Here is a 25,995-nt window from a genome sequence, read left to right as displayed (position 1 = left end):
GGGCTGTGGCTTAGTGGCAGAGCACCTGCCTAGCATGTGTGAGGCACTGGGTTCGATTCTCAGTGCCACAAAGAAATAAATAAATAAAGGTATTGTGTTCATCTACAACTAAAAATACATATATTAAAAAAAAAAGTACACAAGAAACCCTTCATTTTGATATGTTACAATTGTGAGATTTTGGAGAAATTTTTATTTAAAAAATTTTCCTGGGGGCGCTGGGGTTGTGACTCAGTGGTAGAGCACTTGCCTAGCATGTGTGAGGCACTGGGTTTATTCTCAGCACTGCATATAAAGAAATGAATAAAAATGAAGGTCTATCCACAACTAAAAAATATCTCAAAAAAATATTTTAAAAAATATTTTTCTTGGCGCTGGGGTTGTGGCTCAGTGGTAGAGCACTTGCCTAGCATATGTGAGGCACCAGGTGCGATGCTCAGCACTGCAAATAAATATAAATAAATAAATAAATAAATAAAAAGTTTTCCTTGGGCTCACTTCCTAACTTCAAAACAAAAAATAAAAATTCCCAGCCAGGCATGGTAGTACAGCCTGCAATTTAGTAATTTAGGAGGATGAGGCAGGAGGGTTGCAGGTTCAAGCTGAGCCTGGGCAGCTTAGTGAGACCCTGTCTCAAAATGAGAAATAAAAAGGCCTGGAGTGTAGCTCAGTGGTGGAGTGCTCCCTAGCATGTTCAAGGACCTGGGTTCAAATCTCAGCCCTGCAAAAGAAAAAAACAATTCCTGTACTGCTGATGATGAAATTTTTAATTGAGAAAATAGAGGTTAGCATTTCCAGTGAATAATGGAATCTGTAATAAATTATATTCAAGGCTCATAATGCTAATTAATTTAAAATAAAATAAATGATAGAAAACCCAGTGGTGGTGGATGGTGTAGAAAAACTGTCTTATACACTGTTCAAAATAGCATTGCAAATTATTATAGTATTTCAGGAGAGCAATGCTGATGAGCACCACAAATTCTGGCCCAAGTAGCCTACTTGGGGATCAGGGCACATAATAGACTTTTTTTTTGGGTTGGGGCACAGTGCTGGGAATTGAACCCCGGGCCTCCTACAAGCTAGGCAACCCTTTACCACTGATCTACATTCTCAGTCCCCATAAATAGAATTCTGAGGACAAAAAATGTTGTGCAGAGCTGCTCTCAGCTGTGCTACCCTCATGCTCAGGCACTGGAAGCAGCCCTGAGGACTGAGCTTACAAGAGGCAGTGGGGCAGCACTGGCGCTGAGGAACAGGGCATCGTGGTGACCACTGTGGTTCCTGAGAAAGCAGGGGAGTGAAGAGTGGCAGCATGGGAGGGAAAGAACCTTGGGGTAATGGGTATGTGCATGTGACAACTGAGCATGAGCCTCTGGGGAGGGCCTCTTGAGGCAGAGACTTGTGGCAGGGGTTCCGGGGATCCAAGCAGATGCATTTGTTGTTTTCATTCACACCTTGAAAATGGTCAAATGTGCCTCTAACGATTGGGTTTTGGTGGGGTGGGACTTATCTCAGACCATAAAGCAGATGCAGCAGAGGATGCTGGAACTCAAGAAGACTCTGCAGAAGGAGCTGGTGAGTGCCCATGCCATGTACCCACCCAGGTGCTCGGCTCCTCTTCTCCCCGTCCCTTCCTGCCTGCTGGTGCTCCCCCAGTTGATTGCCAAGGGATCTCAGGAGGTCAGGTGTGGGCTTCTGGGACAGCATTCTCGGGCACATGCCTGCCTTCTCTGCCTGTGTCCTCATCAGCAGGTGGGGCTTGCGCTAGGAGTCCATGTGGTGGTATTGGTACAGTATGTATATGGCAAGTGCTTGGACCAACAGGAGATGAGAGCAGCATCTCTGTTCCAGGTGGGGCCCTTTTGTCCTATAAGGGTCAGGTTAGGCAGAGGAACAGCAGGTGATCACAGCTGGGGCCAGGGAACCTCCCCTGTGATTTCACACCTGTCTTGGAGGGTTTGATATAACACCTTTCCCATTGGTTTTTCAGAAAATCAGACCTGACAGTGAGCTTTTTGAAGTCCGCGAAAAGCCAGGCTCTGAGGTGCCAAACATGGCCCCTTCCGTCACGAATAATGCTGACCTGACTGATGCTCGGGAGATCAACTTCGAATACCTTAAACACGTTGTTTTAAAATTCATGTCCTGCCGAGAATCCGAGGTAAAGAGCTTCCAAGCTGCCTTTTGGGTAGAGACCAGCTCTGTTCACGGCTTCCTGCCCAGTCCTCTTCCTTCTCTCCCCCACCCCCACGTTCCATGTGGGTATTTGGCTATTTCTCCCACCAGCAGTGGCCTGCTGATGGAGCAGTAAGAAGCGGGAGACCATGGAGGAAATTGGCTCGTAAGGGGAGACATGAGTTCCACTTTCAAATCTTAACTTGGATGCTAAGGCGAGTCTTGGGAACAGCATCTACCCAGCATTCCCAAGTCCTGCCAAGGGCAGAATAGTGCAGAAGGTGCTCTCTTGATCCTTCCAGTCTCCAGAGCGAGAGATGGGAGGGGAAACAACACATCATTGCTGTCATACTTCAGAAAGCACAAACTTCATCCACTTGTCCTTGCTAATCAAGGCAAACAGGAAATGCTGTCCCACTTAGCCCCCTTACCGTCTGCCTCCACCCCAAGCAAAACTTGTTTTGTTTCAGGCTTTTCATCTTATAAAAGCTGTGTCAGTGTTGCTAAACTTTTCACAAGAGGAAGAGAACATGCTCAAAGAAACTCTGGAATATAAGGTAGGGTTCCATTCTGCTGTTTCACTGCCAAACAGTATAGTCAGTCGTCCCAGCAATGGCAAATGAGACCAGCCCCTGGAGGCAGGTGACCAGTCACAGTTGCATCACCAGCTGACTTGCTTTTGGATGATGAACTTGATCTGGTAATACTGAGAACTTCCTTTGTGCCCAAATGTGCTGCATTTGACCAACAGACTATTTTGGAAAGCATTTTCGTTGACACCACTTCATCGACAGCACCACATTTGGCATAGAACCGAGACGTTTAAAAAAAACTTTTTTGGGCTGGGGTGTAGCTCAGTGGTAGGACTCTTACCTAGCATGTGCAAGGCCCCTAGGTTTGACCCCAATACAACAATTTTATTTTTTTTCAAAAGCACCTGCATAAATGCTGAACAAAAAATTACCTGCAGCTGGGTGTGGTGGTGCACACCTGTAATCCCAGCTATAAGCAGAAGACAGAAGAATCACAAGATTTGAGGCAACATATGCAAGACCCTATCTCAAATATTTTTAAAAAAGGGCATGGGGAGGGTTGTAACTCAGTGGAAGAGCACACTGGGTTCAATCCCCAGAGCCACAAGAAGAAAAAAGAAAAACTTGCTTACAATTCTATTACTTTGTTCTCATCACCTCAAGTTTCTTTCCCACACTTAGAATGGGCTCTTAGCCCGGAAGACTGGTAACTGGGACCATCTCCATTGCTTTGCTCACAGCCAGAGTCAGGATGGCTGGAGGGTGGGAGCAGGGACTCAGGAAAGGAGAGGGGGCTGTTTCTGCTTCCTCTGTGCCCAGTCCTGCTTCTTATCTCAGGGTCCTTTTCTGTTTCAAATGCAGATGTCGTGGTTTGGTTCCAAACCAGCTCCCAAGGGCAGCATCCGGCCATCTATCTCAAACCCTCGGATACCATGGTCCTAGAGGGAACACCCAAGGATGGAGCTCCATGGGTTGACACTTTTTCTGTGAAAAGAACACTGACACACCAGTCTGGGTGGGTTTTTAATCACTGTAAATGCAGTATTTTGTACAAGTGTCTAAATATTGTTTACAAGACTTAAGGCCCACCTTCCTGAAGGCTGACATGAACCTCAGGAGGGAGTTGATACTATGTCATTCTGGTCACCCAATGGGGAGGGTCCCAGCACTACCCAGACTTCCAGTGCTGCTAATATCCTAGCCCTGGCCAGCACCTGTCTGCACCTGAGTCCTCTGACATTAGCACACAAAGCTGAAGCAGTGGTCAGCATGTCAGGCTGCAACTGACTCATTGTGTACAGGTGATGTGTAGAGACTACGGCCCTTTGAAATTGTGCCCATTAGGCCAGACCCACCTGCTGCTGCCTCAAAAAGCCAACTCCATGAGGGTGGCTTTTAAAAGTCCCCTTCTATTGGCATATTTTGGGTCAGTTAAGTTAGAAGAGGCTTTTGACCCTTCCTCGAGAAAACATCATTTCACCTTGTTTCCCACACCACCTGTAACTTGAGATGTGTGCATCTTTAAAGTACCCTGGGGGCCAGTGTGGACTAATGAAGAATATGCAACTTTCTGACAGCGTCTCCATTTTATTTAAGAGAACTAGCAGTCAGATCAAGAAATTCTAAGTATAGTACCAAATACACTCAATTGCCTTTTTAATGAATGTACTTATCTTGGATAGGTTGCTGGTAAACCATTTTAAACTATTTTTTATAGCTAAATAGTTCTTCACTATTATATCTTCTGTATTACAAAATCCATTTAACTGCTGTTCTTAAAGGAAAATCAAATCATCAAGAGGAAATGTTTCTATAAATGGGATTCCTGTCCCTCTGTGATTCTGCTCTGAAGCAGCAGTGGTATGTCATCAGCTTTGCTCTAAATCCTGTCATACTACCACTGAGCAGATGCTGATCACACTTTTTCTACTTAGGGATAGTCACTGTATTCAACCGAAGCAGCAGCTGTCCCTTCTTCCTCAGCCTTGACCAAAACATTGGCAGCCATCTGCCTTGTATGTGACGCCACTCTCCCATCGCCCTGCCCTCCGTATTTAAGATGACACTACATTCATATATAGCATCAGAACAGCCCCCAGACGGCTGCAGTACTTGATAGCACACACATGCCTCTGACAGGAGCTGATAAAAACTCGTATGCATTATTATGCTTGTTCTGGATAAGCCACAAGATGGATTCTAAAAGGAAACCATTTACTGATTTATAGTTTGATAAAAGTTTCATTGGTAAATAAAAAACTACTAATAACTGGAGCTCCTAAATTTATTGTTATATATCTACATAAAGTTGTTCCTCAATTATGCTTAAGTTAGTGTGTATATGTACGCACACACATTCATAAAATATATCTCACAGAAAAACAAGTATTTGCAGAGTTTGCTTCCTTTCCGTGAAGTACCAAGCCAGGACAGCAAGACCTTAGCCCAACTCAGCTCTCCCATGCAAAAGAACCATTCTCCAATTACCTACCTCCTCATGAGGCCCTTCCTGCAGATGTCTGTCTCTTTAGAATGCTACTTCCCACCTAGTAGGGACATGAAACTGGAGTCCCTTCTGTTTGATAACTTCGATGAATAAGAGCTTCTTTACAAAGTGGAATTTCCTGTTTTCACCTGTTCCAAGAAAGAATCCATGGGGACTGATAGTTCACGGCTTACCACAGGCCGCTACACTTCTGTGGAAGCCCATGCCACTCCCCTGGCCGTTTGAGGGGTGGCTGTGGGGTCCATCCAGTAGCTTAAGACAGCTCCCTCTGACTAGGCTTTCCTCCTGCATGTTGAATTTCCTTCAGCTTTAAGAAGAAGAGTGGAGTAAATATTCCAAGTGATTTAATGCACTTTTACTTGTATAAAACTTTCTGTGATACAGTATATATAGCCCTTTATATGAGCATTAGACCTTGATCACACTCCCAGTGTTGTAAATAGGAACTGTATTATCTAAAAACTGCTGTAGAAAATTCATTTGTGGTGCAATACACTTTTGGATTAAAGCTCTTCAATCCAGAGACAACTACAATGGGTTTTACTTGATATAGCTGGGCATTTCTTTGACTTGTTAAATCTAACACATTGTGTCATATTTAATATTTCAAGGGCAGCTACGGGGTGTCTCTCAAAGAACTTCCCCACACTGGGCTTGGGCGAATAGTTACATGGAATTTAATGGTGCCGACAACCTAGTCTTCCCTCTAAGCATCACGTGGCTCCGCAGAGGAGCTGCAGGGAAGCAGAGGCTTTTGTCACTTTGGTCAAAGTCTATATCCAAGGACCGCCTGACCTGGGAGCGCTTCAGGCATATGAGTAAGGGTCCTTTAACAGAATGCAAGTTGTAGTTACACACGCTGAGAAGCAGAGAAAAGCATCTTTGCTCTTCGAAGAGGCTCACCATTGGTGGCTATATGGAACAAATTTTTGTTCCTTTCATGTCTGTTGGCTGATTGCTACCTGTTTCTGGTAGTTCTTTAAAGAAAACTTGTCAATATTCAATAAGATAGATGTGACAAGGCACAGCCAAGGCCTACTCTCAGAAGACTCAGTGTAATCACACAAACCGAAGACTTTTAAAGCCTTGATCAATTAATAAATGTCTGGCACTTTATTAAGTTAAATAAGCTCCAAAATTACATACAAATCAAATGAGTAAGAAACAATAAATAGTTATTCAGCAAAACACCTCTCTGAAGCATCCAACAGCTCTGCAGCCAACGTTTGCTGTAGTGCTATGTGACAAGAGGCCTGCAGACTTCCATGCTCGCTCCCCAGGGATGGCTAGACAGGGTCACACACCCACCCCATTCACATGGAGTTTCTAGAACAATCGAACTCTCACTCATTACACTTTTTTACATACATGAAACACACTGCAATGATATACTAATAAGCCAAGAGCTTTATTGATGCAGCAGGCACTTTACAATGAACCTAAGAGAGTCTGCCTTCTCTGGGAAGATAGGATGTCTGTACAAACTCTCAGGTTTTTCCACTTCAAAAACAGAAGCTCTCCCTTTACGCGGCCCTTGGATATGCACCTGCCCAAATCATTCCTCCCCCATTTTAAACAGGCAGTCGCACATTGACCAACACTGGCCAGCCATTCTGTAGACAGTTCTGCATCACTTTGTAGTGATGTCAGTTCTGCATCACTTTGTAGACAAAGGCAGACTCTCAGATCCTGCAAAGGATTTAGGAAAGAGTAAGATGATTTCTCCCTCCACCTCAAAAATAAAATACATTTCAGTTGATTTCAGCAGATATGTGTCCTGAAATACTTAGTTGGGAGTTCCTAGGAAGATGGTCCATTGTCAATCCCTTCTTCACCAGCCTGGGCATCCAAAATTCTTCTCAAGGTAACATGAGTCTTTTTTTTTTTTTTTTTTAAACAGTCTTTCTTGCTGTAAGAACTCTTATAATGGAGCCTAGTCCTCCTACAGCTAAGGCCTGTGGGGGCAGGAAAAGGAAGCATGTCAAATGAGACCTGGCTGACCAAGGGGGAGATGGGACCATGCACTCCTGGACCTAATCCCACTGTGTCACAGACCCTCTGACAAAGGATTCCTGCAGTGGAGAACAAGTTCTAGGGAAGGAGGCTTGTCTGCAGCCAAGGGTCCCAGGAGCTGCCAGCTTTGAGGCAGCAGAACTGGCTTGAGAACACAGTCAACAGGCACATGGCAAAACCCAAGTTTCCCTCAGGACAAGCTCATGGCTTCCAGTCTGTCATCACTGCCCCATATGCAAAAATGCATGTCCGCCCCCCCCCCGCCCCCCCCCCCCCCCCCACACAGGGCCAGCACCAAGTCATTTCAAGGAGATGAACAGGCCTGGCTTCCATGCCACACAGAGGGCTCGCTCACTCTCTTGAGCATGAAGGCCACCTGCACCTACTGAGCCAAAGCAGAGGGGAGGCTGAATAGGCACAGCACACCACCAGTAGGACTAGAGGCCACAGCCACAACCCAGCACCCTGGCTGCACAAGGGATTAACCACCAGTAAAGGAAGCATTTTTAAAACTCAATGCTGACCTCTCAGGAAGGACAGTACGTCAGCCTGGTCCTCTTTAATGACAGGCATGCCCACTGTAGGAGGTGGGGGTAGGGAGGGCTACAGTGGTGCACAAGACAGGCTTGACACAAGGCCTTGTTCCTACCCCACAAGCAAAGGGAAGACACAGCTTTTTCTGCTTTAGGTGGATTAAATGACTATCAAGATTTCTGTCCATGTTCCCTTTTGGTCTGGAGAAGGTGAAGCCAAGGCAGGTGCCCAAGCCCACAGAGCAGGTGAGAGCAACCTGCATTTCTAAGATCCCTCCACACAACTCCCTCAGCAGCTGTCTCCAGCAATGCAAAGAAGGTATCACAAAGCCCCACCCAACCAGCAAGCCTCCCTCCTACCTTACCATGCCATGGCACCTGCCCCCATGTCCTGCACCAAGGGCACCCTGACTGCCTGGCATAAATCTGTAGCTAAAAAGCAAAAGCAACTATGATTACCAGAGACAATAGACACCTACCAGGTAGATGATCATAAGTCCAGGTTTAGGTCTGTCATTCTCATTGGCCCTCAGACTAGCCTAGGTCAATTTTGGAAAAATCGGTCTACTGATTTGAATGCTTAGATATGTCAGCAGGCTGCCTGAAGGGGGCGATGTGTTCACGTACCTTTTCATGCCACTGGAGTAACACTGCGCTGCTATTTTCTGTTGGCTTCTCAAACCCTTTATAAATGTACTTCATTAACAAGTCAATGCCATTTCTGTCCAGTGACTGCACAGCTTGTTCAATTTCGCTGCTCTTAAAGTTTGTGAGCACTTTCAGCACCACACCCTGGGCTCGTTCCTACAGAGGAAAGAGAAAGTGGGTGAGGTCCACAGCCACAGCCCAGCCATAGCCACAACCACAGCAACAAATCAACTGGGCAGAATTCTCCAGAAACAATGCCCAATTTCGAATTCACCTTGAATAGTTAAAAAATTAAGTAAGCTAAAATTCTTTTATTGCTTTAAGTTTCAATGTACCCCTCACTTATGCCACTAAGTTATCCTACTTATTTTGGAGATTTTTGACAACACCAGCAAGGCCTCAGATCCACTAGATAGAAAAAAGCACTGGGCTTTTTTTTTTTTTTTTTTAAAAACACAGCTTACTTGGCTGCAGCTCACCCTGAATGTACCCAGAAGCAGAGAGGCCATTCCCCTCTACCTCTGCAAAGGTACAGCTGCTAGGTTACATCAAGATACTTTCAGAATCCCAGCTGCAGGGAGGCCCCACTCCCTGGACCAAGTTTTAGATTGTCTCCGTGATACAGCAATATATATCTTTTCACCTGTTTTTAAAAGGCAGGAAGTTCAAAAGCACTTAAAATCCTTATGCAGATAAATCCTATTCAGTAGCTATAAAAGCATAACCACTGATAAGCCCCACTTGGCAAGCTAATTTATCTGTTTTGTTAATCATCAAGGGCTGGGCTAACTTCTAGCCCCAAAAGGCCCTAGGGAAAAGTGAATGTTTCTTTGGGGAGCTTTTATTATAAACACTCACAGCTTTGGGGCTGGGAGTGTAGCTCAGTAGTGCCTAGCAAACACAAGTGCTGGGCACCACAAAAAAAAAAAAAAAAAAAAAAAAAAAAAATCACCGACAGCTTTGATGTCAGAGAAGCCTCAACATCTGAGGAGTGCCAGGAGGCTTCCATGGAAGCACCGCCCAGTGCCACTGATGCACAAATGAAGCAGACACTTTCTAGACCCCAGGGAGCTCATGCTCCAGCACGAGAGACAACTGCAGCTCTGGTCCCAACACCCAGCAGAGGGGCAGCACAACCTCCTTTACCTTCACAGCTTGATTCTTGGTATTGACTGGAGAGTTCCGCAAAGCTGCATGGAACGCCCGAAGCATGTCCCCTGTGCATCACCAGTTAAGGATGGCTAGGCTCAAGCATGTCTGTGCTTTTACTAATGAACTCAAAAACAGCTCAAGAGCAGAGTGAAAAGGGATCTAATCCACTCCACACACCATCCACTGCTGGCCTCCTCCAGGTGGGCATAGCCTATTTACACCCTGTATCTTTTCTGAGCCACAAGGAGGATGGAGGGCACCTCGGCCAACCATGTAAGCCCTTCCTTCCACCTCCCACTAAAAGCAGCTGTCCTGGACTGGAAGCATGATTAAGCTTACTTGTACCTGCTTAGTGCTGAACACCATATCTGCCCTACTGGATCCTCATGGCAACAGTGCACATGAACTGGAAACCATTCTCAAAGAATGAAGGCAGGCCTAACTCATGCCCGATGCGACTACTAAACTACTGAAGAAATCAAAATGTGCTAAAACTCCTATTTCTTAGGTCAATGAATTCCCAACTTCTACAAGAAACTTGTGCCAACAAAATGAGCTGATCTCCATTCCCTTGCTCCCCAAACTTTAGTTGCAATCCTGGCACCACATTCTTTTCTGAATTCTCCATACCCAGCCCACAAAAGAAAATTACAATCTGGGTTAGGTCCCCAAAGGTGACACCTATTTTAAACTGAATTACATCAGCCGACTTTCATTTTCTCATGTGAAACACTTTTGGCTGCAGCCAAAAAGCTTCAAAAATAGAACAAGGAATAGCTCTGCCCAATCAGGTCTTTACTCCTGTTCATGCAGTGATACCCACACATGAACAGAGAGCCTCTGGTGCAAGGCTCAATTCCCAGCTTCCCTGATGTGGGCTCCATCTTCATGGAGATGGGTCTATGTCACAGGAAAGCCACTCCCAGCCTTGGCTCCCAATCTCCCTGCTTGACTCTGATCCACCTTCTACATTGGAGGAGCAGCTCATTCCCCTTACTTGTCAGCTTTGGAATTCCTTTTCACCTGTCTACAAGTTCCAATCCTGATACCAGTCACCGATAGTCTACCACATAGCTCCCACCACCCCCACACACACACTAGGAATTGATGGGGGAGGCACTTTGTCACTGCACTACCTCTATTTGGGACTTTTAAGTTGTCCGGGTTGACACTCCTGCCTCAGCCTCCTGAGTAGCTGGAATTACACGTGTGCACTACCATACTCGGCTACTCTTTTCTACTACGGTGTCCTCAAAGCAATAGGCAAGGTCCCAGAGGCTTACAGGACATATGGGCTAGCTCACTCTTCATTTCAGCCCAGCACAGGGAGCAATCATTCATTTACAAGATGGATGGGGAAGGGCAAGGATGATACAACTAGTGTATGAGGGCAAAAAGTCACTGCTTTAGAGTTAAGTCCCTGTAGCGCTAGTCTGCCAGGGAAGCACTGCAGCCATGGACACATGAGGCCCTGAAGTCACTACGGAGAACATCCCTGCAATCGCATTATCATTTATGAAGCTGGCCTCCATACCCTGCTGGCTTTAGGCCCTTTAAGAGAACAGGCTATGACAGCTGGGGGAACCTACCCAGCCCCCAGTCTCTTCTAAACAATTCTCAACCATAGCACTACAGACTTTATAGACCACATGATTGTTTGATGTGGGATCTATCTTCAGCATTACAGGATGCATTTCAGCATCCCTGGTTTCTACCCACTAGATTCCAGTAACACCCTTAATTGTGACAATCGAAATGTCTCCAAACATTGCCAAATTTCCTGGGGGGCTGGGGAAGAGTACAAGACCACTTAAACCCTGCTTTAGCCCTTGCTCCAAGGACCAGAACTACTTTAGTGAGAAAAGGTACTACTGCTTTGTACCTGGACCTGGGCCAGGTACTTTTCATATTTTCATTCCAAAACTCTTTGTGACAAAAACCATCATTCCCATTTAAAAGGAAATGAAACAGGCTCTGAGAAGGAAAATAACCTGCCCAAGGTCACAAGTTAGGTAGTTCAGCTGGCCTTTAAATGCAGGCTTTTTTCTATTTGTGATATTGGGGATTGAACCCAGGGGCCCTTTACCATTGTGCTGCATCTCCAGTGCTTTTTATTTGTTGAGACAGGGTCTCGCTAAGTTCCTGAGGTTGGCCTCAATCTCAAAATCCTCCTGCCTCAGCCTCCTGAGTTGCTGGGATTACAAGTGCACACCACCATGCCTGGCTCAAACCTAACCTCTTTCTATGATCCCTTGCTGCTGCTCTAGCACTGTCCTAAACTATGTCTGGGACACCTGCTATGTGCCCAATGATGCTCCCATGGAACTGATCAGGCCAGCATGGTTGTCTTGTATAACGGAAGAGGATGCTGAGGTTTAGAGAAGGTATGTGACCTATGCAAGGTCACACAGAGCACAAAAGAGCTGATCTGTATTGATGCACAGTCCATGTTCTTTCCACTTCTTCATCACAATCTCCCACCATGACATGTTTTCCACACACTCCCCAGTACTACCCTAAACAGGCCTCCTGTGAATGCCTCCACCTCAATCAACCTCTCTCCCTGTTCCCCTAAGACTCTTCAGAGGCTCTATAGTTTAAATTCAATGACCATTATACAAGTGCAATACGTGGCACATGGTAGGGACTCAAATATTAGTTCCTTCCTCCTCACTTTATCCCACATTTGCCAAGATTTCAGTTTTCCTCATCTGCTAACCTCCTTTTTCCTGATTCCAAATAGTATATACTCTCCCACAGTATGGTTTCTGGCACTACCATTAGTGGAAAAACTACTAACCACTACATGTGGCAAGTCTAGACCTCTAAGCATATTTTCATATTTTCATTCCAAAACTCTTTGTGACAAAAACCATCATTCCCATTTAAAAGGAAATGAAACAGGCTCTGAGAAGGAAAATAACCTGCCCAAGCATGGGCAGCCTTAATGAATCCAACAATGACTAGCCCTGGGCTTAGAGAGACATGACCTTCAACAAGTCCCTGTGGTGACAAGAACAAGATAGCAGCTGGACCTGGCCTTGGTCTCTTCACCTATGGAATGAGGGTTCTGGACCAAAGGCCTGACCCTGGAGCCTTTTCAGCAATGACTGACTGCTCATGAGGGAAGCCCTGCATAGGACTAGAGAACCAACCTTCCCTCCAAGGGGCCCTCCTCATGACCCCATTTCACTAGTAGGGAAAATGAGCAATCTGGAGGGGGCAAGAAATACAAGTTTGAATGTCCACCTTTGAAAACACATTCCCGTCCAAAGAAAGTCTGAAGGTTTTTGCTTTAAAGGCATAATGGAGAAGCACTGCTGAATTCCTCCCCAAAGCAGTGGGCCTGACTTTCCAAGCTGAGTCAACTGATTAAACACCCAGAACCTGATTTATATACAGCAGGAGCCTCCAACCCTGCCCTGGCAAGTGTGGGGGAGGGGAACACACTTCCTGTAACACCATTTGAATAAAGAAAAATTCTTCCTGTGAGAATAAGTCAGTTTCCTGTGCTAAGGGACCAGGCAGGTTGTGACAATCACCTCTATTTTTAATCTTCTGTTCTAAATGCTTCTTTTCTGTAGCCACAAGAACCGTCATTTCTAATCTTAGGGCTCTACTTTTACACTACACTTTACACTGTACGATTTTTCTTAGCTCTAAACTACTAGTTTTTTGCACCGCTTCCTGCACAAGACTCCTGGGGGAGTCACAACTCACTTGTTGAGTTTGGCTGAGACCGTGAAGGTCCAAAGCCCAAGGTGTTCGGAGAAAAATGAGAACTAGTGAAAAGGGGTGACATTAAGCCGGCTCCTGGGTAAGAGGCGCACACCCTCAGACCTCAGTGCTGGCTAAGGCTGCAGCCTTCATTTCCCCCTTGGTCCCTTCTTCCCCGCCGACACCCACCCACCTATTTTCATGCTGTGCTGCAATCGGGCCCAAGAGAGGAGTAAGAAGACCCAGGACGGTGCCCGCGGCTGCCCGGCCGCTCAAACACTCAAGAGATGCTCGCCTCGGCCCCTCCCGCCACCGTCAAAGGGCCCAGTTCCTGCAAGGAGGGATGGAGATAGGAGCTCCCAAGGCAGGGGCGGCTCGAGGATGAGGCGGCAAAGGGAAGGGGACCCGCCGAGGGAAGCCTGCCCACCAGGGTCCAGGGGCCGCGTAGGGCTGCGCTGCTGAGGCGGCGACGCTGGGGGTGAGGAACGTGGGCCGAGAGCAGCCGGCTCGCAAGGGAGTTGAGGCTGGCCTGAGGGGGCCGGGCACCGGGAGCGAGGAGGCCGGGCCCGAGGGGCCCGAGCCGGGGACGAGGAAGGGGGAAGGCGGGGCCGGAGCGGAGCCCCGCCGGAAGGGAGCGCTTAGGCCCGCCGCCGCGCCGGGAAAGGATATTGCCGCAGCAGACCGTCCACCTCGCTAGGGTCCGGGCCTGGCTCTCCTGCCGCCGCCGCCGCCTCCTCATGCTCGTCCACGAATTTGTTCTCGTCAAACTCGTCGATGTCCACCCGACGAAAGCGCGAGGACAGCGTGTTCCGGGCCATGACGGGAGCTCGGAGCCTGGCTCAGCCGGCTCCACTCCGGGCCCGACCGCGGCTCAGCTCAGCTAGCCACCGGCTCGGGCTCGGGGGCGGGAAGCGACCGCCCGGCACCTCCTCCGCGCGCAGACGCCGCCGCCCGCCCACTTCCGTCCTGCGCCGGAACCGGAAGCTCCGGGTGGGGCCCGGAGGGCTCCGCGCCGGCGTGATGGGGCGGCCTGAGAGCTGGTGAGGTGGGCTCCCCGGCCGATATCCGGAATGCGTACTCCGGTCTTCCCGTGTGGGGAGCGAGCGCCCCGTGCCTTCGCGGGCCTGGCATCGTGTGCGCCGTAACTCTGCCTCCCTGCCTCTGAGAAGACCCTGGCCCAGGGAGGCGGGGGCCGGCGGGGCCACAGGCGAGGACTAAGCGCGGGGCAGCCTTCTTTAAGGCACCTCGAAGCTGAGGCCTGAGGGATGAGTTCTTATGCCCTGGGGAGTGACAGGAGGGGAAGTCCCTAAGCCTTGGATCCTGGAGCAGCACCACACTGAACCAGAGGTTGCCAGGGCCTTGTACATAAAAGTGACCCTGCTGTCAAAGGAGTGGGAGACTTTAAAGACGTTTAAAGTGTATCCAGGGGCTGTCAAGACTCTGACAGCTTTTACCTCGTGAATGTTGCCAACCTGGATGCGTAGCATTCATCATGGCCCTGCGGGTGGGAACCCAGGAGAGTTAGATGACTCTGCAGCACCATACTGGCGCCCGAAGGGCTAGGTTCCCGGTGTGGAGAAGTTCTGACCGGAGAGGTGCATCTGAAGAAGCTGACTTCCCTGAATCTGATGGGAGGTGGGGAGATTAGGGCAATGTCTAGGACAACTGGGGTGCCATGATTAGGTTCCTGAAGGGTTCTGTTAATTGACCTTAGCCTTAGGCTAACATGAGCCTTTTCATATAAAAGTGTGAAAACTATTTTCATTACATTTTCCTCTGATAGTACCTTTTATTAAAAGTAGATGAAACTTGACTTGTTTACATTGCTTTGTTTAAGCCACCCAGTCTGTGCTATTCTGTCAGCCAAGCTGACTACTCCCCCACTCCCACCCCTATACTGAGGGATTGCTAAGCAAGCACCCATCACTGAGATACATTCCCAGTCCATTTTCATTGCACTGCATTGAACCATCTACAGATTTTAAAAAGCACTGCCAGACTGTGACGCAACCTAACTTTGAGGCTAAAGGTACAGACTCCCACGATGGTAAGTCTGAATAAAGCCTCAGGTTCTGGAAACTATCAAAACCCATCTGTACTTCAGCTTCATACCTGACTCCGATAGTCCAAAAGTCAGTTAAAAAAAAAAAAAAATTCATATCCCCAGAACATCCTAGTCAGAAAAATCTTAAAACCAGAAATGCTTATTTTATGAGTAAGGAAACAGCCCCCCCAAAAAAAGTAGTGAATGAAATAATGTTCTAGCTCGTGGTCATAGACTTCCACTTGTCAGGGAGGTAGGACTTACAAGTCCATATTATACCATAATATTATACCAGTAATAACTGAGTACTGAGGGGGAAATACTACTTGGTGCTTGATCATTTCTTTGATAAAGGGAAAGGATGCAATCATAACTCTGATGGGACAATACTGGGAACTCTGAGCATATCTGTGGCACGATCTGACTTCTGATTTAGTTGACAAGGGATTTTGTAGCAGCTGAATTAGGAACACATCTGAGAGAAAGTCAAAGCAGAAGTTGATTTAGGAGGTTGCACCAATGGTCCAGGTGATAGGCAGTGATAGCTCAGGCTAGGCAGGCACCAAAAAGGGTGATAGAAACAAATCAGGTATATTTGGAAGGTTGAGTAAACAAGACTTGCTGGTAGCATGTAAGAAACAAGGGAGTCACATATGACTTCACATTCAACAGATTAAACAAGCATTAACTGTAACAGAACTATGACAGCAAAGCCCTGGTACACCTTTAGACTTCCATCTCAATCTAATCCATGCTAAAGATTGCCCTCAGTCTATCCTTTTCCCCATATCCTTCCATCTCTTGGAAGCCTGTCTCACTGTGGTCTCTGGCAAGGCTCATTAATTCATTCATGTGAAAAACATTAATGCGATGGGTCTAAAGACCATAAAAACTGAATCAAGTGGTTCTGCCCCCAAGGAACCTCCAGGTTGGCTCTGAACATAGATACATAAGCACATCATTTAACTATATTTAGGTCCAAGGAGGATTGTACAAAGAGCCTGAGATACAAGGAGAGGTTGCTACCCATAATAGGGTAGAAGGCGGCTCCCAGGATTAAGTGACACCTGAGAGCAACAAGAGGTTTCTTTTAGAGGGTTGGGGAGGGGTACTGGAGATTGAACCCATAAGCACTTTACCACTGAGCTACATCCCCAGCCCTTTTTTGTTTTGAGACAGGGTCTCACTAAAATGTTTAGGGCCTTGCTAAGTTGCTGAGTCTGGCCTGGAACTTGCAATCCTCTTGCCTCAGCCTCACTAGCCACTGGGATTACAAGTGCCACAATGCTCGACTAACAAGGGGCTTTACTAGAACTCTAAGAGGTGGCCTATCTTTATTAATGGCAATGGAGTGACACCAGAGTACTGATTAATGACTGCTGATTGGGGCAGCAATGGAACTGCCCAGTTAAAAAGCTTAAAACCCTTCCCTGCTTTGTGAATTCCTGTTCAATTTTCAGGGTCCAACTAAAATGTTCGTTCCACTGGGAACATTAATACCAGTGATTATTATGCATAAGGTCTTGTGCTGAGAGCTTTACAAGTATCTTCTCTAATCCTCGTAAACACTACATTTCACAGATGAGAAAACAAACTCGAGAGGGAGAAGGGATTTGCCAAGAGTTTCAACTAGTACCTGGCAACACAGCAAGAATTTGAAACCCGGTCGGGTTCACTAAAAAAAGTCTGTGGATGCTATTTCCACTGCCACACACTGCCTCCGCCAGAACGTTTATAGAGTTGGATGACAGATGTCTGACTCCGTCCCTCCCATCCACCTGTACCATAAATTCCTCCAAGACAGTGGTTGAGTTAATTCACCTTTGAAAACCCTGACCTTTCAGACCCCAGCAGCTAGCTGAGCACCAGAATGGGAGATCTACAAGGTTTCCTGAACGAATGAACAAATAAACAAGTGGACGAGTTCAAGTCCTTACTACTATGCCATCTGTGGTCAGTTGCAGCCCATCCCAGGCCTCAATTTCCCCAACTCTGCCGCTCAGGGTCACGTGCCAACCTACATAACTCCGACGCGGGATAAGAGAAACGCACCTGCGATGCGGCGCGGGCTCTGCGGACGGGGCGGGACCGGACGTACCCTGGCGCACCGGTAGGAAGGGGCGGGGCCAGGGAGTCCTGGCCCCCGCGCCATTGGCCGCGCCCGCCGCCACCCGGCAGTAGTTGCAGGGGTCAGCTCCGCCTCTTCCTCTTTCCCTCGGCTCCGGTAACGGCGGATCCTGCAGCTATGGTGAGAGCGAGAGAATCTGGCGCCATCTGGTCGCTGTGGACTGCCGGGGCTAGGATTGGGGGCGCGGGCTGAGCACCGGCATCTCATCTACCGGTGGGGGTTAGGGGGCCCCCGCGCAGGACGGCACGCCGCCGCAGCCCGGCTCCGATCTTCTCTGCCTGGCTCGACCCGGGAGATGGCGCGCGCGGCAGGTCCCTGCGTGTTTCCTTCTGCACGATGTGCTGGCGGCCCAGCCTGGTAGCTCTCCTGGCCTCGGGTACCCTGCCCTAGTCGCAGCCTGGGGGATGGATGCTAATCCTGGCTGCCCGTGGCGGAGGCGAGACTGCCCGTGGGGTGTCTGACCCAGATCTTTCCCACACGCAGGCCAAGATTAAGGCTCGGGACCTTCGCGGCAAGAAGAAAGAGGAATTGCTGAAACAGCTGGACGACCTGAAAGTAGAGCTGTCCCAACTACGCGTCGCCAAAGTGACAGGCGGTGCGGCGTCTAAGCTCTCTAAGATGTAAGAACCAGGCGTTGTGGTGCACATGCGCATTGAGGGTATTTGTGGAGTGGAAGTTAGCTTCAGGAACTGCCCGGTTTAGGGGCATCATTGGGGCGCCGGGGAGATCTGCTGTGCGTTTACTCTTAACTACTTTTGATCCTGTGGGCCTTTTGTCTGGAGCGCCCTTGGTCAGCTTTTGTAGCTGGGGAAAGAATTAGTGTCCCTGAAGGTCTGTTACCTTAATGTTGCCCCAAAGCCTAACTGAAATCTCTCCTTCCACCTCTCATCAGCACTTCATTTTTTTTTTTTTTACCCTTGCCTCGGATTTTTACTTGAATTGTAACTTACTTGGTTAACCTTGGTAGGGATTAGGGAGACTTGTGAACGGAACCAGGGTTTAGAGTCATTTTCCTGGGTGAAAATTGCATTTTTGCATCTGGTGGGTAATTCGGCTCCCCTTGCAAAGGTTTCTTCCTTTTTGAAATATACCACCCCCTCTATTCCTAAAGTTCTGCTTGGGCAGGTGGGATTGGGGCGATTGAGTTGAGGAACACAGAAGCATAGTTGTGTGCTGAGTACTGGAGACCATGTTTGTTTTTGCTATACTGGGTATTGAACTCTGGTGCTATCTAGTCCCCAAGATATATTCCCAGCCGTTTTTAAATTTTCATTTTGAGGCCTGCCTGGAACTTGTAATCCTCCTGCCTCGGTTTCCTGAGTTTCAGGGCTTGGTTACAAGCAAATCGGCCACAAGACCATGTTCACCCCAGCCTGCTCCTAGATCTGCCCCCATCCCCTTTGCATTTACTTCCCGAATGTCACATGCCCAAGTGACCTTAAGTCATGCTGGTTACCTGACTTACTGCATGATTCCCTCTCCCCTCAGCTAATTCATATTGGGGATTAGGTTTTCATAACCTTCATAAATTTTTGGCCTGGGATTGAAAGTCGTCTGATCCTCCTCACCTCTTCATTAAGCTGCCTTGGGTCTTGCCTCAGCCGACATTTCCCAGCTCAGAAACACTGAACTTGGGGCTGGGGATATAGCTCAATTGGTCGAGTGTTTGCCTGTATGCACAAGGCCCTGGGTTCAATCCCCACCACCAAAAAATAAAAAGGCACTGAACTTACTAGCCTTTTACTCTGTTCCATAGCCCTATACATTCTCACATCCAGAATCCCTTTTTATCCGTGCCCTCAATGACACTGTTAGCACTGAACAAGATGCTTGAGGGGTATTATATGTCATACCCACCTTCATTGATGTTTCTCTTTTGTAGCCGAGTTGTCCGCAAATCCATCGCCCGTGTTCTTACCGTCATTAACCAGACTCAGAAAGAAAACCTCAGGAAATTCTACAAGGTGAGAGGGACCTCAGGACTTGGCAGCAGAAAGCAGTGTTCCAGTCCTCCACTGGCCAGGGGGCTTTGTGAAGAGGTTCTTTTAAGGTTTATGGGGCTGAGAATATTTGGGCTTTCCAGAGCCTCCCAGTTTATGTCTGGGTTCACCTTTTGTGTGTGTGTGAAATGGGATCTGTGCTGTCCAGGCTGGCCTTAAACTCATGATTCTCCTGCCTTAGCCTCCCCAGTAGCTGTACACACAGCTATGGTTTATCTTCTTACCAGCACAACTGCAGATGTCAAGAAAAGAGTGGTGTGGGAGGTAGGGGTTCTTGCTGAAGACAACTTCAGCAGTTTTCAGGACAGAGGTTAGGTTTTTTTGTGTTTGTCTCCCCCTGTCCCGCCTCCTGAGTCTCCCCAAGTTACAGGCATGAGCCACCTTGCCTGGCAGGGTTTTTTTTTTTTTTTTTTTTGCAGTACTGAGGATAGAGCCCAGGGCCTTGGACATGTTAGGCAAATTCTGTGCCACTGAACTCTGCCTCCGGGCAGGGAGTTCTAGGGCTTATGTTAGTTGTTTTCGGGCACCTGCCATTCTTACTTGCCAAACCCCAAGGTTTAGAGAGGTCAAGTTGCCCAGGGTCACCGACAGCGAAATGGCAGGCCTAGCTTCTAAACTATGTTTTAGAGAGGACTGTGTGAGTGCTCCTCAGATTTCCAGAGGTGGCCAGCCCCTTGGCCTCAAAGTTAACAACCATTTTTGTGGCCTTATCTTTAAAAGTAGCATTATCTGGGTTCCAGCAGAAGCCGTGGGGCTCTTAAATTCACACATTTGATTTACTGTCTGGAATTGGTTCACATGACCACTGGAAGCTGCTGTTCCTGGTGGGATTTCTTGGAAGGCACCTCAGTCCTGCTTTTTTAAAGGCTTTTGACTGACTGGATCAGCTGCCCAGATTATACTGGATAATCTCCCTTAATTGAAATCATCTGGTGGGAGGTTAATTAACGTACCTAGTGGCTTCACATCAATACCAAGGTTAGTGTTGGGGTTTGGCACACCAAAAAGCAAGCATAGTATGGTGTGACTGGGCCAGCTTCCCAGAAGACACTGGTATGCAGGGGGCAATCACCCTCCTGACAGGGTGTGTGCACATTTGTGTGAGGGGACATTTTTATTCTTAGGAGTGAGTCTGAAGTTTTCATCAGGGGCCGGGAGGAATTGCTCTCGTAACTCTCCATCCATTGAGGATGCTCAGCTCCACCACTCCGTCCAGGAAGGCTGGGGTGAGGGCTACACAGTGGAACGCTGTGATGATGATGTTTCCATGCCACACAGTAAACCCCTGGCCTCTCGTGTTCATGGTTACTGAAAAGCTGTGTCTTGTAAACAACCATACGTAGCTAGTGGCTGCTGTGTTGTACAACAGAGCTGGGGGGAGGTAATATGCTTGAGATGAACAAGTGCCACACCAGTACCAGCAGATGAGCAGGAAGTGGTGGACAAGATTTCCCTGCCTTCAAGTCCCCTCCAGAGCTTCTCTCTGGTTCTCTGCCCAGTCCTGCCATGGGCTGGCTGGTCCCTCAGGGAGGGACATTGAGGGCTTTTGTATGTGTTCTGCTTCCTGCCCTTTCAACTGATGGCCATCGTGCTAACCTTTGAGGCTATTGCTGCTTTTATAAAAAGCCTTCCTGAAACTTCTGCCTCCTCCTCCTCCTCTGCAGGCCTTATTGTCTGTTCAGTCTTTGCTACTGGGATAAGAGATCCTTGAGCAGAGACCAGTTCTGAGTCCTTGCTATGCTCACACTGGGCCTTGTCCTCAGGGCAGTTGCTAAACAAAGAAGAAACCAGTGAACCATCTTAGTTTGGGACCCTTGGCTGGGGAGGAATGGGAGCCAAGGGTGAGCATGCTGGCCATTTTTAGCTCTGGGCAGTGGTGGGGCAGCGCTTGCCTCTTATGTTGGTAGATCTTGGCCAAACCTTCCTCTGAGGCTCTATTACATGGGAACCTTGTCACTGACAGCCTTATATAAAATGAGGACAGCCCCACCAGCCTTCAGTTTGGGCTGTGAGTGAGCATGTGACCTGCTGGCCTTCAGTCCCACATTAGCAGACTCGTACTGAGTGAACAGCCTACAACCCCACGGTGGAAGCCAACGTTCCTGTCTGTCCCCATAGCGCCCTCCCACCTCCAGCATCTTCCCAGTGGCCTCTCCCAGACCCATTCTGATGCCTCAGGTCTTCCTTCATTCTGCTGTTGCCCCTAAAGTGCTGTGCTCCGGTTGACCTTGCTGTCTGTGTCCCAGGGCAAGAAGTACAAGCCCCTGGACCTGCGGCCCAAGAAGACACGAGCTATGCGCCGCCGGCTCAACAAGCACGAGGAGAACCTAAAGACAAAGAAGCAGCAGCGGAAAGAGCGGCTGTACCCTCTGCGCAAGTACGCGGTCAAAGCCTGAGTGTCACGGCACAATAAAACAAGAAAACTGGCTTTTGTTGCTTTGTGCTTGGTGCTATTTCCACAGACCAGACTGGATAGGTGGTTTGGGGCTGGGGCTGGCCTGGCCCTGACTGCAGTGCCAGGTGTCTGGTGGTATCCTGCCACCTGTGGAAGTCAGTGGCCTTGGTGGTGCTGGCAGTCCTGGCTGCAGGGTCTGATCAGCACTCTTAGTTACTTTAGGCCTATGCTGTCTACCTTCAGTGGGAGGGTTGGAATATGAGAGCCATCAACAATGATGTGACATTCAAGGGGTCTTGGGTGACTTGAACAAGCACTGGACTTGGCTTCTTGCCTAAACAGCAGCTCCAGACACCAAGAGTCTGCCTTGTGGGGTGTAGGCACAGGTGTGGGCCACATCCAGAACTCCCTGCCAGAAGCACAGCACCAGGCTCCAGGTCCTGAAGTCCTTTCTGGACCCCTCACTGGGGCCTGCAGCTACAGGTCTTACCTTCAAGGTCTCAAGGCACTTTCCTGTTTTGTAGTCCCAGACTTTGATCTGGAAATAGAAGAATCAGGAAGCAGGAGCCTCACTAGGTTACTGTGGCATTTTTTTGAAGCAGCTTCCCAGTGAGTCCCAGGTACCATCTTGATCTGAAGCTCAGTATCTGCAGGGTACTGCCTACATCATGTCATGCTTGAAACTGTCAAGGTCATAGAAATGACCACTGCAGTCTAGTCTGGCTCAGACCTTAGTGCTGGTGATTAGGTAGGGCAAATGGACATGTGGACATTTCTGGAAATGGGGTACTGAAGACTCTGGGAAGTGGGGCATATGCGCTAGGAGTTGGGAGCAGCTGGGTTGGGCTGGGTGGGTTACCGTGCCCGAGTAGCTAGCGCTGGCCAGCTGCCCCTCATCCGGGGAGAAAGCTATGCTGTTCACCCAGGTGACGTGGCCCTTGAGCTGAACAATCAGGCTGCTGATGTTAGGATTCCAGATGTGGATGTTCTTGTCCCAGGAGCCAGATGCCTAGAGAGAGCTCTGAGCCAGTGGGCATGGGGCCAGCATGCTCACTGGGCTGCCAGATGGCCCTTTATAAGGGTCTAACATCCAGCCAAGTGCTAACCTGTCACCCAGGGCAGCCCAGCTTACCAGGAGGCCAGATGGTGAGTAGCACAGGCAGCTGATGTTGCCACTGTGGCCCTCCAGTTCCTGGTGGAATACAACTGGGGTCCCGACCCGCAGGTCCCAGATGCGCACAGTGGAGTCCCAGGAACCTGTGGCCTGTAAGCAGTGACCATGACAAGAGTAGCCCAACCTCCCCTCTTGGGGCCACTGAGGCAGGGGGACAGCAGAGGTGAGGCTCACCAGGCTGTTTTCGCTGGGGGAGAAATCGCTGCTCTGAATAGAGTCATGGTGCCCCTCCAAGTGGCGCAGCTTGTGGCCTGACTGAGGAGAGAGCTGAGAGGCCGAGGGCAGACCTAGGCCCTCCCTGCGTGGCAGCTTGGGTAATGTAATAACAGCACCCCCTGGGGAACCACCCTGGGTCCAGGCAGCAGGCCGGACATGGGGGACCGCCTGCCAAGGCCTTGAGGCTCAAAAGCTGATGGGGTCTGTAAAGGGAGGCCAGGGGAGGCTGCAACCAGCAGAACAAGAGGTGTGGCAGGTACATGTCCCTTCTGACCCAGGTCTGGCCATTCCCCCTGCCCCTCCACGTACCTGCACCTCCCAGAGCATCACCTGCTTATCCCAGCCACCTGATGCCAGCTGTCTTGAGTCAGGGCTGAAGCTGAGAGTCTCCACACTCCGCTGGTGACCTGCAGGCACCAGCCCAGGGGCAGAGAAGGAGGGGAAGTGACACAGGACACAGTAAGACCTGCAAGGGGACCCAGGCCTGGCCACATGGAACCCAGGCCCACTCCTGCTCACCCTTGAGCACCCGCAGACACTTGGCTCTTGATAGGTCCCACAGGCGGATGGTGCGGTCACAGGAAGAGCTGGCAAAGAGGCAGCCATCCGGAGAGAAGCGGCAGAACTTCACAGGGCCTGGGGCAGGGAGCATAGGGCGCTGCCCTCTACCCCCTGCTCACTGCCCCAGTGGCCTCTCACCCCTCACCCAAACTCCAGTCACTTGGAAATGCTTGGGCTTCCAACCTGGGCCTGGCCAAGGCTCTGCCTGGAACACCTGACCCCAGTTTGTTCATCTGGAAAATCAGTACTCATTGCAGGCACCTCCTCCCTGAAACTCCCAGACTGCCTTTCAGCTCCCCAGCCTGGGCCTCCCCCAGTGATTTTGTTAATCAGTCTGCTCTGTAATTGCCTGGTGTTGTTTTCCTTGTCTCCCTGATAGTTAAATCTACTGGGTCCTTACTGGGTGCTAGTCTTTTTGCATCATCTGATCTTGTAGGGTAGCAACTTATACCCATTCTATAGGGGGAGGAACTGGGTCAGGTGACATGACAACCCAGATCACAGTCCAAAAGTGCTAGGTACACTTTGGATGACCCTAGAGGACACGCTAAGTGAAGCCAGTCAAAAAGACAAACGCCACTGATACCTAGAGAAGCCAAATTCATATAGAAAGTAGAACAGTGGTTGTGGGTGGGGAGATGAGTTGTACAGTTTGTTTTGCAAAATGAAAAGAATTCTAGAAATTAGTTTCATAATGTGACTTAAGACCTCTGAACTCTACCTTTTAAAATGATTAATAAGTGTCAGGCGTGGTGGTGCACACCTGTAATCCCAGCTACTTGGGAGGCTAAGGGAGAATTGCAAGTTCAAAGCCAGCCTCAATAACTTAGCTAGACCCTGTTTCAAAAAAATAAAAACGACTGGGAATGTAGCTAAGTGGTCAAGTGACCCTGGGTACAATTCCCAGTACTGGGGGGTAAAAGTAATAAAAAAAAAAAAAAGTAATATCTGTGTTCAGGTCTATGAGTGGGAAGCCCCAGCTATCAAGAAGTCTATCTCCTGGCCCAGCTGCTCCAGCTCTGCCCAGGCTGACTTGCTCCAATGCCCAGGGTTGGAGATCACTAAGTTAGACTCTGCAGAACGCCAGCACAGACCTATGGGCCTCTGTCCCCCAGCCAGACTGCAGAACCCCACCTGAGTGGCCACCCAGCCTCCACAGCAGCTGCCCACTCTTAGTCTCCCAACCATACACACAGCCGTCATCAGAGGCTGTGAGCAGCGTCTGGCCATCAGGAGAGAAGGCAGAGCAGTTGACCTGAAATTAGAGCACAGACGTGGTCCCATTTCTGGGGCGGGAGACACCTGCTCGTTAACTTCTGATCCCATCCCCCTGGGCCGCCCTAAGCACTGCCCAGGGACCCGCAGTGGTGGTTTGGACTTCAGCCCTCACTCTAAAACCAGAGCTCAGAACCGTGTAGCCTGAGCCGGAAGCCGGAGCTGGAGCCTTCCTTAGAACCGCAGAGGCAAGAGCCCATTACAGGGAGGAGCTGAGAATTGCACGTTCAGAATCGCTGAGTTCATTTTAGAGTCAAAGCCCAAGAACACTGGAGCCAGCAGGAGTTTCAAGCCCTCTCTGGAACCAGAGCCTAGAACCTAGGGCCCATTCTGGAGCTGAAGCCCTTGGAACACCCTGAACCCCCATTACACAGAACCAAGGGACTTGACTCCCAAGCCAGGATCCTAAAGCCTGCGAAAAGCCCGCTGGGCCTCACCTCCCCGCGATGCCGGCCAAAGAATTTCACTTTCCCCACGAAAAGTGGAGCCCTGCTGTTCATGAGTCCCCGACCGTCGGACCTTGGAGGACTCCCTCCTAGGCCGGCGCTGGTCCCGCCCGCAGGACCGCACTTAGGACTTCAGGAGGGAAAAGGAAAACTGTGTACAAGAGGTCTCCATGGTAATAAGGGCGGGGCGCGCAGCCGCGGTAGGGTCTTAGGGAAGCCACAGGGAGTCTCAAACAGGGAAAGAGCTCTCAACTCGGGGAAGGTGCGGCTGCAGCTGGCAGAACCGCTGGCGGCTGGGAGGAGGTACTTCCCGCGCAGGCCTTTGCCTCCCGTGCATTGGGCTGCTCTGAACGCGAGACAAGACTGCTCAGAGAGACCGCTAGAGGGCGCGCCAGACCTGCACACTGGCCAGGCCCAGCCCTCCCGCAGGCTCTGAGCGGGTGTTCGATGTTGTGCAGTTTGAGAAGCGCCCTGCA

General features: G+C 49.3%; 4 protein-coding genes across 12 annotated transcripts in view; 2 read left to right on the top strand and 2 right to left on the bottom strand.

The window, feature by feature from the left end:
* GOLGA1 (golgin A1) overlaps positions 1-5,765 on the top strand; it is a 51,004-nt gene extending 45,239 nt beyond the window's left edge. For all 5 annotated transcript variants that reach the window (XM_079113781.1, XM_079113782.1, XM_079113783.1 and 2 more), the window contains 4 exons: positions 1,519-1,578; positions 1,994-2,164; positions 2,649-2,735; positions 3,573-5,765. In XM_079113781.1, the coding sequence (XP_078969907.1) occupies positions 1,519-1,578; positions 1,994-2,164; positions 2,649-2,735; positions 3,573-3,653 (399 nt within the window). In that variant the 3' untranslated portion in view covers positions 3,654-5,765. The remainder of the gene's footprint in view (positions 1-1,518; positions 1,579-1,993; positions 2,165-2,648; positions 2,736-3,572) is intronic.
* An 841-nt stretch (positions 5,766-6,606) lies between these two features.
* Positions 6,607-15,088, bottom strand: ARPC5L (actin related protein 2/3 complex subunit 5 like). The gene is made up of 4 exons (XM_079113853.1): positions 13,950-15,088; positions 9,558-9,630; positions 8,391-8,567; positions 6,607-7,172 (listed from the first exon to the last, which is right to left on the bottom strand). Exons 1-4 carry the CDS (start codon positions 14,096-14,098, stop codon positions 7,110-7,112), a joined length of 462 nt encoding a protein of 153 aa, XP_078969979.1. The 5' UTR covers positions 14,099-15,088; the 3' UTR covers positions 6,607-7,109.
* A 2,292-nt stretch (positions 15,089-17,380) lies between these two features.
* RPL35 (ribosomal protein L35) lies at positions 17,381-21,880 on the top strand. The gene is made up of 4 exons (XM_079113854.1): positions 17,381-17,572; positions 17,936-18,072; positions 19,335-19,416; positions 21,699-21,880. The coding sequence occupies exons 1-4, from the start codon at positions 17,570-17,572 to the stop codon at positions 21,846-21,848; spliced, it is 372 nt and encodes a 123-aa protein (XP_078969980.1). The 5' UTR covers positions 17,381-17,569; the 3' UTR covers positions 21,849-21,880.
* A 138-nt stretch (positions 21,881-22,018) lies between these two features.
* On the bottom strand, positions 22,019-25,763 carry WDR38 (WD repeat domain 38). 5 transcript variants are annotated; one of them, XM_079113831.1, is made up of 9 exons: positions 25,511-25,755; positions 24,933-25,053; positions 23,757-23,873; positions 23,547-23,644; positions 23,196-23,276; positions 22,980-23,111; positions 22,707-22,856; positions 22,338-22,385; positions 22,019-22,256 (listed from the first exon to the last, which is right to left on the bottom strand). In XM_079113831.1, exons 1-9 carry the CDS (start codon positions 25,571-25,573, stop codon positions 22,182-22,184), a joined length of 885 nt encoding a protein of 294 aa, XP_078969957.1. In that variant the 5' UTR covers positions 25,574-25,755; the 3' UTR covers positions 22,019-22,181. The 5 variants fall into 5 exon arrangements, with proteins under 5 accessions (XP_078969957.1, XP_078969955.1, XP_078969956.1 ...); XM_079113829.1 differs by having other exon boundaries at positions 22,019-22,385; positions 23,568-23,644; positions 25,511-25,762; XM_079113830.1 differs by having other exon boundaries at positions 22,019-22,385; positions 24,993-25,053; positions 25,511-25,762.
* Between the last annotated feature and the right edge of the window lie 232 nt (positions 25,764-25,995).

The sequence above is a fragment of the Sciurus vulgaris genome (genome assembly GCF_902686455.1).
Source record: "Sciurus vulgaris genome assembly, chromosome: 15".
NCBI lineage: Eukaryota > Metazoa > Chordata > Mammalia > Rodentia > Sciuridae > Sciurus > Sciurus vulgaris.
The sequence above is the reverse complement of the archived record's forward strand: the minus strand, read 5'-3'. Positions and strand labels throughout refer to the sequence as shown.